The sequence below is a fragment of the Buceros rhinoceros genome, unplaced genomic scaffold (genome assembly GCF_000710305.1).
Source record: "Buceros rhinoceros silvestris isolate BGI_N320 unplaced genomic scaffold, ASM71030v1 scaffold18324, whole genome shotgun sequence".
Lineage (NCBI taxonomy): Eukaryota > Metazoa > Chordata > Aves > Bucerotiformes > Bucerotidae > Buceros > Buceros rhinoceros.
Window position 1 is genome coordinate 5,758 of NW_010409043.1, and position 11,819 is coordinate 17,576.

Consider the following 11,819-nt stretch of genomic DNA (forward strand, 5'->3'; position numbering starts at 1 on the left):
CAAGAGGAGTGATCAGCAGATTTCACCTGTGAATGAGCCCTTGAATTCTGCTGTCCAGTGCAGATGTTTCCAGCAAATTATTTCCAGCTGCTTCTTGGTCCTCCCTAAACTCCAGATTTGACACTTGAGCTAAAAATAAGCAAGAATTCTGTATGAAGTTAAACAGAGAATTTGCTCAGCCCTACAGCTATCTCAGCTTCTCCTCTGGGAGGACGTGGTGGGGAAACAAAAAGTTAATCCATCTTGGTTCTCCTTGACATAAACTGGAGAAAAACAATTCAGTGGGAGAGCCAGTCTACAGCTGAGAACAAAGACACTGCACCGATATTTCAGGTCTTTTTCCTTCACTCTGAAGGGGAAAAAATTGCTCCACACTTCATCCCTTGCAGGTTATCTTTGGAGGAACAACGTCCCTATAATTTCTGCTGGTAATTAACCTTGCCCATGCAGCAATTCTTCTCTGGGTCAACACAGCAGCTATTTATACCCTTGGCCACGGACATCGCTGCCTTCCCCTTGGCCAGCCCTGCACCAAGGCAGCGGGCAGTGAGCCCCAAGGTGTCCCCCCTCCACCATCCATTGTCTACACATGCTTTGCGAAGAAAAGCACGAAGGAAAAAGGCCAGACATACTTGTTGCTTAAACATACACACGCACACGGGTGTGGGGCAGCCAGGTCCATCAGTCCAAGCCTACAGGGATGGGATGTCTGGTGTGGTGGTGTCCAGGACATTTGATTAGCAGACCTTCAAAGGGCTTGGGCAGAAACAGGGTTTGCTTCGAGCCAGCTCTCTGCAATAGGTGGGTAATGTTGATTCTCTGCTGTGCTGGAAGAGACACCAATGGCTCACCTCAGCACCTGCACAGTATTTATTTTGAGCAAAACACAGATTTAATTGTGCAGCCAGTGCTCAGAACTGGAGTAAAGTCTTCAAAACAAAACTCCAGACTTGCTACTGCCAGCTGGACCATTTGCACACATAGAACAGGATTTCAGAGCCAAGTCAAGCCAGTCCTGAGCTGGAGCCCAGCAGCAGGGGCTAGGGCATCTTCTCCTTCCAAGGCAGAGAGCATGGGCCAGCCATGTCCCGCCAGTCCCAGAGAAACATGCTGAACTGGGTCTGCCAAAACAAGTTATCCTCACTGGGGAAGCAACGAGCCTTGCACCCATGTAAAGACACCCTGGGGAAAGATCAGCATCCTTGGGTGAAGGCTTTCAGGCTAGTCCCAGAGGTTACAGGCAAACAGCACAACTCTTGCATGGTCCTTCAATGCCCGTGCTCCCCACCTCCTCCATCCTGCCACTGCTGCAGGGTTACAGGGCGCCTGGAGCTGGGCCGAAAACCCAACCCGTCGGCAACGCCAAGAGCAGCAGGCAGGGGAAGAGCCTGGGGCGGGCTGAGGTCTGGTGAGGGCAAGGGTGGGAGAGGCTTCAGCCTGCAGGATGCAGGGAGATAAATGGCCAGTTGTCATCATTATCAGCAGCGCCCAACCTCTGTGTTGAGCGGCGAGGAGGAAGAGCTTCGCCTGGCCCTGGAAGGAAGGGGAGAGATAGGGAGGGCGGCACTGCTGTGGTGGGGAGGGGTTGGAGGACGAGGCCTATGAATGCTTGCTGGGGCAGAGGAGCAATGCTGGGGGGCTGTTGGGACCCTTCGTGAAGAATATTTACCCTGGGAGCTTTCCCTCCCACGCCTTCAGCTTCGGTCCCCAGCGCGGTGCCAAGCAGGGTGCTCATCCCTGAGTTAAAGGGTATAAGGGGAAAGGGGAGGTGGAGGATGTGGCCAGGGTCTCCGGGAGGCAGTCTGAGGCCTGTCAGAAGCATTAAGCTGTTGAAGTGATTTATTTCTCACTAGGGTTAAGGAGGATGAGCCCCGCTAGCCTGGAGGGACAGCATGCTTCCTGTCCCCTCGGCCCCTCCCTCTGGCAAACCCAGGAGCAGGAGGTCCAGTTAGCCCCTGGCAAGCACCCAGGGGTGGGTCCCTCCACAGCACCGCCTGGCAGAGCAGCCCTTGCGAAGAAATCAGCGCTAATGAGTCACTGTGGCTAAATGACATTACTTACAGCAGCAGCAAAGCTTTCCAGGCTGCCGCCAGGCCCTCTGCAAACTGGAGATCAGAAAGCCGGCAGTGGCCTCTGTCCCCAAGAACACCACAGAGCCGGCCCCATCGGTCCCCAGGGAAACCAGTCAGGTTTTTTTAGCGTGGGGGCAGGATCCAGCCTAGAAGGCTTTCCAGAGCCTTCTCAGAGGTTTTCTAGCACCTTTGCAGAAGATTTCTGGAGGTTTCCTGGCCACTCAGTGTTAGTTTTTCTAGTCTTTCTAGAGGTTTTCTGTTCTATCTCCAGAATGTTTCTAGTCACTTCATAGAGGTCTACTTGAACTCTCCTGGGGCTGTTCATAGCCTCTTTGCATGGTTTTGGTTTTGTTTTGTTGTTAGTTTGGGGTTTTGGGGGTTTTTTTTGGTCTTTTTTTTTTTTTTTTTAAGTGAGTTCAATTTTTAACCCTTTCATTACTGCAATGGTTCTGATTTTTAACTCCTTTGTTGCTGGCAGTTTTTTGATTGCTCCTGTTTCTTTGTTTTCTTTTTAGGTTTAGTTCATTGATGATTGGTCCAGCAAAGTCACAGGTTGGCCACTTCTATATTTCCCAAGCAGCACCATGGCAACTGAGCAAAGCTCAGCACCCTCAGCACCTCAGCCAAGTGCCATGTGATACCTCAGGCAGTCACAAAATCACAGAATCGTCTGGTTGGAAGAGACCTTTAAGATCATTGAGTCCAACCATTCACCCTGCACTGTCAGGGTCCCTAAACCATGTCCCTCAGCACCACATCCACACAGCTTTTAAACACTTCCAGGGATGGGAACTTCACTGTCCCCCTGGGCAGCCTGTTCCAATGCTTCATGACCCTCTGTGTAAAGAAATTTTTCCTGGTATCCAACCAAAATTTCCCCTGACACAACTTAAGGCCACTTCCTCTCGTTCTCATTCGTAACATGGGAGAAGAGACCAACCCCCACCTCCCTACAACCTCCTTTCCGGTAGTTCTAGAGAGTGATGAGGTCTCCCCTGAACATCCTCTTCTCCAGACTGAACATTCCCAGTTCCCTCAGCTGCTCCTCATCAGACAAGTTCTCTAAACCCTTCACTAGTTTCGTTGCCCTTCTCTGGAAACATTCCAGCACTTCAACGTCCTTCTTGAAGTGAGGGGCCCAAAACTGGACACAGTATTCGAGGTGTGGCCTCACTGGTGCCAAGTACAGGGGGGACAATTGCTTCTCTCCTCCTGCTGGCCGCACTAGTGCTGATACAAGCCAGGATGCCGTTGGCCTTCTTGGCCACCTGGGCACACTGCTGGTCACAGAGCAGCATCCTCAGCAGCCTGATGAGCAAACCGAAGAAGTCAGTAGAGTTTAGGAAAAAAAAATTCACATGTATGGGATCATTCTATAGTCAGGACACATTGTTTTGTACCATGAACTCTCAAAAAAGCGCCATGGGAGGACCTCTTGCTTTTTTCCGTCTGGAGTCTTTCAAGCAGTGCCTCCTGAGCTAGACGCTTGTTCCATCACCACACCAGACCAGCATCCTCCCAAGCTGCAGTGTGGGTGGAAGAGGTTTATCCTTCATGAACTCACAGGGCTGAAGCGCACATACCTGAGGGGCTGCCCACTGCCTGGGAAGCTGGAAAGGACCCGGGCACTCCACAGCCCAGCAGGCTTTGACTGCAGAGCTCAGCTGGAGAAGACCTCAAAGAAAAACCTCATTTACCGATACAAACACATGAGCGACCAGCGAGCTGTTCATACTGTGCACAGCCTTCTCTCCAGAGAGCCGCACACAGGGTGAAACCTCTGGAAGCTACTTACCCCGCACACTCCAGCCAAGAGAGGAGCCACTTCTCAATCAGCCCTCCAGCGAAAGGTTGATTTTCACTAGCTAGAAAACACTCCTCATGGTTGCTCTGCCCTGCAGAGGAGCAGCATGTCTTGAGCACCATCCCACCAAGCTGACCCTCCCTGCTCACCCACAGCAACTCCGATTTGCTGCGTGGCCAACACCTCTGCCCCTTCGCACCACTAATCCATTGCTTCCCCCTTCACCTCTGCTGACACTCATCCAGATCCTCTCCCTGTTACCCTCAACTCCTGTCCAGAACATTTTCCCAAGCAGGAAAACACGGAGCAGCCGTGGGGGAAAGCCAAGACCATGGATACTTTTCTGCATGCATTCTCAATCCTAAACCATGCAGTTCCCACGTACATTTACAGAGTGGAGAAAAAACATAGCAAGCATCAGAGCCAGAGAAGCGAGGACAGGCAAATTCCAACATGTCCCTCCTGGTGTCCCCAGCCTGACACATGTGCCCTTTTCCTTCCACAGCCACCAAAGGCTCCTCTAAACATCCAACTGCCTGAGTGTAACCCCGTGGCCGTGTGGCCACAAAGCAGCAACTCAGAAATCAGTTCGGGGCTATATGAGGTGTTTACATTTGCTCGTGCCAAGTGAGCTCTGGGAAACATCGCTGCCAGAGGCAGGATTGGTCTTACAGGAACAAGAAAACCGTTTAGCACAAGAATGAAGTCTCCCAGCTGGTGCTCCAGTGGGAACTGCTCTGTGCTTACAGATTCACACAGCCAGACTGAGCACCAAACCTGGGTAAAGCACCAGGAATATACCGGTTACCCTGAAACGTCTGTTATAGTACGAAACGCTTGGCAAAAAGTCCTGTGAACAGCAGCAGAGTGGTGCCTTGGCCAGGCTGTGAACAGTGTAGGACTCTGGGTCCTCCTGAGCCAGCTATTCCCAGGAGTTCTACTCGGACTCTAAAAATGTCCCAGCAGTATCTGGTCATCTGGCAGGTTGCTGAATGACCTGAAATGAGGGGTTTTTCCTCTTCCCAGTGTCCTCCACTCTACAAAGTATTTTGGAAGATGACATAAGGCATTACTAACAAATCACCTGACAAACACCACATACCACAGCAGCTGGTGTCAGCAGAACATGCAGGAGGAAGATGGGCTACAGGCACCGTCCAAAGGGAAGGGATTACAGCATCAGAAAACGCAATGTGTATTTGTCCAGCTTCTGTTTCTTGCACCACAATAGCAGGTCTCACTTTGAGTGACCATGGGATTAGAGCAGTGATGCCCTCCGTTTCCAGTATTACCGACAGTAACACTGTAGCCATTTCAGGTTCATTCTTGGCTCTGCCCCATTGGAGAACACATCTGGATCACGCTGGGAATGGTGAGCTCTGATCAGCGCCCTTACTGAGACAATATTTCAACTTCAGGGACTCTTGACTCAAAATTGGCTTTCAGTCCCATACTTCTGTTCCGTGTAGCTTCAGCTTTGCAGAGAACAAAGGCAGACTATTCTATTCCTGCACTAACATTCACCAAAACAAACCACCTGCTGGGAAAGCTCCCAGGCACTACATGCAAGATTTGTCTTCCATTTCTACCAATGCACATGAGCTCATGGAATGTTCACAGAGCACAACATGCCCAACATACACAGAATGAGATTTTTGTTGCATGTAAGTGCTGTTTCAAGTGATGGAGCTTCACCTGGCACTTAGCTTACAGCTGACCAGGGCCACTTACCGGTGACACACCCTTTCAAGTGTTACAGCCCAACAGGTGAAGGGCTGGCTGGACAGCAAACGGTCCAGCAGCATTCCTTCCTTCTGACTGCTGCTCATTCCCCACCCCTGACTGTAAACCCCCTCCTTGGCTAGCGGTGCACATCAGCGTAACAACTTGCACGTCTGGATTCACCCCATCTAGGCCTGAAATGTAGTTCTAGCTGTCTGCTCACATCAGCTGTTATATCTGTATTGGTGAAAGCACATGGGGGAAAAAAGGGGTTCTGTAAAACAAAGAGAAACATGCCCCCATTTCCCCATCACTTACACCCAGAGCCCTTCTGTCAGCCTCACACTATCAAACCGGTACAAGCCAGGGGAAAGGCGAGTGTCAGAGAAGTCACATGGAAGCAGACCTCATCTGGAGAGCTGCTGGCAAGGAGACCTGCCCTTGCTGTAGCAGGAGTGCTGTGGTTGGGCCAGACTGGAGCTGGTGACCCTGCTCAGCCTAATGAGTGCTAGAGATGTGCCCAGACCCCAACCACTCTACACTGGAGCAGAGTCAGTCAAGCTTTGCTGAAGGAAGATGCATGACTTGGGTCTAGTTTTTAACATTTGGGGTGAGCAGAACAGAAGTTGTTTGGCTTCCTCATTTTTTTTTTAAGCAAGTTTTCCATCAAGAGTTTTTAATATATTTATTTGAAAACAAGGTTTTGTGAAAGAGTACACTAAATAGCATATATCTGTTCTTCAGCCATAAAACACAGACTATCAGCTTAGCTCAGCACAGGTTGGGGCTGCATGCACTGAACGGCAGATCTTGATAGGGAGGTTTTCATGTCTGTCTGTCTGACATCAAGCATAATGTCTTCTTTAGAGGACATGATCCTGGAGGAGGGAGAGAGAAACCAGAAAAGCAACACATTTAACTAAACATCTTGTGGTTGGCCCCACACACTCACTCGAGCCTGCCAACGATGCAACATTTACAGTTTTTAGCAAGGAGTTTGTTTGCCTGCCCATCCACCCGTTCAAGTACATAATCTTTGCCTTTGGGAGCACTGGGACACGCCAGCCCATATTTGGAAATAAAGCAACAGGGGTTCTGCCTCTCAGTGAGAAACTTGCACATCGGTTCAAGCACTTTAACGAAGGAACCCAAGAATCATGCCAGTTGTTGCCTGGAAGAAATCTACAAGTCTCGTTATGTCAGGCTCAGAAAGCACCACAGAGCCTGTGACTGGAGCGTCTTTAAATTCTGCTGAGAACTGCTGGTAAGTCAAGACAGCCCCAGAAATCAGAGCAGCAGCTCTCTTTCGACCAATCCTGCCACACTGTCAAGTAGATGACAGCTTTGTTACACAAACCACTTGTCCCTCTGGAACCTCTTTCATGAGCTGATTATTCTCAGCTCAGCTGTTGCCTGTGACTCCATGCACTGCTCTAACTCTGCCCAGCAGGGCTGTACTCAAGGGCCTGCAAAATTAGAGACCAGACCCATTACAACAGGCCTGATCTGGAAGACTGGACTTCTCTTTTATTGCTGCCAACCTCTTCAAATTGGGACAAAGCACGCTTCCAGATCTGGTGCTCGTGACTGCTTCAGTTGATCCAAAGCAGCTCTTCCTTCATGGGCATTAATAAATGCACACTACACTGTACCTGAGGTCTTAATCATCAATGTACTCAAAGGGCTCTGGTGGTTCAGGTTCCTGCTCCTCTTCCTCAATCTTCGGACCATGAGCTGCCACGGGTTCAACCAGCTCCTCCATATCCTCACTGGTGTCCTTCAGAATGATGATGCCTCCAATGGAAAGCTGCAAGACAAGTGCAGTAAGCATTAGAGCTGCTTGCCTCTGCCTCATGGTGGAGTGTTTGTGGCCATAGGGTTTATCCTAGGCCATATGAGACACCTCAGCAGGCATTAGTTTCAGAGACACTCACCCAGATCCCTGCCTGCTAAGGGGATAGAACAGACAGAGCCTCTCCAGGCTACCGTTTGTTTCTCCACTAACTAAGTCTCAGATCGATGGAAGATGGCACCTGGATTCACAGCTTCACCCCAGTCCCAGACTGGGCCTTTCCACACGAAAACTAATTGAACTGTAATTGATTTATAAGGCTCATCTTTTCAGGGCAACAAAGCTTAGTGAAGCCTCTCTGTTGTAGGTGACTCCCAGGAGGCTGAAGCAGAGACCAATCTGATCACCAGCTTCCACTGAGTGAGGAATCGAATCCTATTAGCAGAACCACGTAAAACCAAAAGTGAAATAATTACAAAGATCACAACCAAACATCCAGGCAGGCTGAAGCAAATCTGAGCGTCTCCAGGACTGAAAGACAAGGTGCAAAGAGGTAGTCTGGTCACATCTGGCTGGGATCATGGCTTTGATCACCGCAGGACTCCAGGCTATAAACAGCATTTCAAAGAGCCCTTTTACTCTGGCATTCACGAAAGCAGAGCAAAGGTCCAGAACAGCTCCGTTTCGAGAGCCTCCGTGGTTACACACCCTAATCCCAGCAAAAACCTGCACTGTTCTGCCCTCTTCAAAACCTATTTATGAGGGTTTAAGGCAGGAAACTGCACTCTTCTCACCACGGACTCTGTTTCTTTAGAAACTGAAGCAGCTGGCTGCGTATGTTCATGTTTCAGCTGCATAAATGGACACCTACTGGACCACACAGCTGATCTTCGCAATCCCAATACCAGTTGGGTCACCTCCACTTTTTAAAGGGTAGACACTAAAAAAAACCCCTTCCACAGCTTTGCTAAAGTAGGTGTTTCAGAAGGGGATGATACACAGAGAATTCCAATGTACTGACAGAATTCCAGGAAAATCATTTATTAAAAACACAACTATTTTCCTGGAAAAAATGTTACTACTTTCGAACATCATTTTCCCATGCATAATCCTGCAAAAGGGGCAAGTCAAGGGTGTTATTTCTTGAACAAAAATAAAGGCCAGAAGAATTTGACTCAGGAGATTTAGAAGTCAGGAACAAGCTTATTAGCTTTCCAAAATATCTGAGCACCTCACAGAAAAGTTAGTTACCCCTTGGGCTTAATGCTAAAAGATCTTTTTCATCCTCCATCTGACAGTCACATACTATCTCTTCTCTGTGTTAAGAGGCGATGAAGGCACTGTTCTAAGGTCAGATGTAACTGAACAGGAAATCTGTTTAATGAAAAAAACCCTCCACGCAGGTATAAACCCCACTGCAGGATAATAGAGCTCCAGCACAAGTCCTAATATATTTCACTGCTTTTATAATGAACCTGTACAACTTCTTGGCTCATCACAAAGATCATGGGTCTGTCTTTATGTCCCCAGCAATGGCATTAATACAGAGTATGTCTGATTGGTTTCCAAGCTGCAGTGTTTGACATTATGTAGAAGAAAAAATAAAGCAGCATTAGCACTGGCTTTCCCCACCAAAACTGCATGTGATCCTTCGGAGAGGGACATTAAAAAGCGAATATGGAGACAGTGAAGTTGCACATCCCTGTAATACATTTCAGATACACACCAGCTGAGAGCGGCATCCTGTGTACACACAGAACTTCTGGGTCCTTATGTGCCCAGCACTGGGAACACTCTGTCAAGCACACAGATTAGGAAGGTGGCACTTACTGGTTTGAAAGGCTGATACCGGCAGCTCTCTGTCATAGTGAGAACTTTGAGCTGAGCAGGCATCACCCTGGCTGGGTTGTCCAGAAGCTGGAAGTTGGGTTCAGGCTCTTTTTTCTTTTCTTTTTCATCCTTCTTTTCAGTCTCATCCTGTGGAGGAGGAGAACAATGGCGTGACTAATCCCGTCACAGTTCAGAAGGGTAAGATACAACCAGGCAACAATTTCAGAGGATGGTGAGAAACCATCCTTCTGCTGAGGAACAAGCTGACGTGTATCTACCAGCTGGCACAAGCAATGCCAGTGTGCATCTAAGTGTTCTCACCAAGGCAAGGCCTCACTCTCAACTACAGGTGAAAGTTAGTTCAACAAGGTGGTAATGGAGCAGTTTACCTCTGGGTTCCCTTTCTAATAGTAAACTCATGCATGACTTTTTGTTCACAACTGAAGATCCTTTAATACCATTACTGAGCTCACAAAAATTGCCAAAACCTGCCCTTGTACTTTCACAGCTATAAAGCTGTCACTGATGTTTCACACTCCTGGCAGCTCAGTCAAGACGACTCGAGCTCAGTGACTCCCCAGGGAACCACTGTTAAGCCCTCCTCTACCGATTGACTCAGCAGCTGGAGGCAAAAGCTCAGAAGGAAAAAACACTGAATCCTTTACATACTTAAGAATATGGATCATGTTTTCCCTCTTGCTCAGGAACATACAAGTTGCAAACAAAAAAGACTGTAGAAGAGATGGAAAGAGCCAATAGGAAACAAGTGAGCAGGAACACCACCAAATGCACAGCTCACGCTGTAAGAGCAGACAGGATGTTCTGTGGTACAGTGATTGCTTGTCGCTGGGCAGGTCTCTGGGAAGCTATGAATTACTGGTCATATAACAGGCTAAAAGAAAAACAGAAAAGCAATTATACCTCTAAAACTTCAGGACAATGGCAAAGCACTTGACTCAAACACAGCAGGTGGCAGCAAGCTCCTTTTTTACTAGCCTCCTTTTACTGCTCGATTCAGCAAAAAAACTTTTCAGACATCTGGGGCATACACAGAGACGTGAATCCCTTCGAATACACTGCTTCCTCTCAACACCTGTACTTAACTGTAAGTTGTAACAATTTTAGAAGAAAAAAGCATCTGTTCAGCATATTTTGCTTAGTATATAGTGCTGTAAGAATAATTTTAAAAAAGGGCAATATTTGGTGTCGAAGGAACTTTGATAAAGGAATAAACCCACAAAACCCCAGAGATTCTACCTTGCATAGAGACAATTCATTTTCTGGACCAAGTGTAAGAAGTTCAGTGCCTACAACATGGCTGCATTTAAGTAGGTCTCAGAAGGTTATTTTACACATACACCCTTGATTTTATGCCACACTCCCTTCACATACCATTTTTGTGTTTCTTTTTAAAATTAAGAGGCAAAAAATTGTGTGACTACTTTTCTCAAATAGATATTAAACTGCAATCAGAAAGGTTTTTACTGAGCTTGTCAGCATAACCTATTTCCAACTCACAGTTGATCTTGGCATACGTGTATCTGTTAGGAGAGCACAAAAGGAAGGGTCTTTTGTCAGGATACAGCAAGAATTCTAGCTACCAAATGTTTTCCAAACTACAGCAACCACCAGAGAATTCATTATCCAGCCATTTCTCTATCCCTCGGCTTGCTCCAGGATGACACATTTATTCACAGATGAGGGTGACTCATAGACCACTGCCAGGTCTATGAGCTGAAAGAAATTATCAGAGAAACAAAGGAACCACCATAACTTTCTGGGCCATGTATGGATCCTGTGCTCAAAGCTCAACTGGTTCTGAGAAGAGTGTGAATAAACATTTGGCATTTTGATAAATGGGCAAAGCATGTAAGAAATTGCTGTCAAAAAGATGAACATTTCAGAATGGGGGGTTAAGCATGTATGAAAACAGAAATTTTAAAATCTTCAGTGCTCGTTAGAATTAGACACCATCAAGCAAATGCTACAACACCGAGTTCTTTTTAAAAGGTCAGAGATATACCAAGGATGTGAAATTATTAAGACTTTTTCCACATTAAAAAGAAAAGTACATGGATAAAATTCCCTTGGTCTAGAAACAGCAGGCAATGAAATAATGCACAAAAGGTTCATGCAATTAAACGCATATAAATTTGTCAAAACGAGCTTCTACCTTTAAGGAAATCAGTTAGTTACAATGTTGAGGAAGATTTAGTTCTCAGAAATAATGGATTCATAAATAATACCACCTCTTGCCTTTAACATTGTGCACACATGCAGACACAGAGTAAAGATGCTAACCTATGTAGGCAGCACACTGAAACGTGCGCTATGCTTTGCTCAGAATTAACACCAGTGGCAGAGGGGACAATCTCAAGCGGGTGCCAGGTTTCATAACACACCTTCTGCATTTATGGGGGGGGGAGAAGACATTGAAGACTCAATATTTCACCTACCACTTCCATCTTCTCCTCTTCCTTCTTCTCTTTCTCCTTCTCCTTTTCCTTCTTCTTGGCTTTTGCAGTGATGGACAGCACAGCAGTGGAAACCTGTCAACAATAGGGATATGTCAACAGAGAAGGCATTCAGCAGGCATGCA

General features: G+C 47.3%; 1 protein-coding gene across 1 annotated transcript in view; it reads right to left on the reverse strand.

The window, feature by feature from the left end:
• Positions 1 to 6,264: 6,264 nt before the first annotated feature.
• Positions 6,265 to 11,819, reverse strand: part of PSMD1 (proteasome (prosome, macropain) 26S subunit, non-ATPase, 1) — a gene marked incomplete at its 5' end in the record, with an annotated part of 70,410 nt that continues 64,855 nt past the window's right edge. The window contains 4 exons of the mRNA XM_010135109.1: positions 6,265 to 6,476; positions 7,251 to 7,405; positions 9,221 to 9,367; positions 11,677 to 11,769. Of these exons, the coding sequence (XP_010133411.1) occupies positions 7,259 to 7,405; positions 9,221 to 9,367; positions 11,677 to 11,769 (387 nt within the window). The remainder of the gene's footprint in view (positions 6,477 to 7,250; positions 7,406 to 9,220; positions 9,368 to 11,676; positions 11,770 to 11,819) is intronic.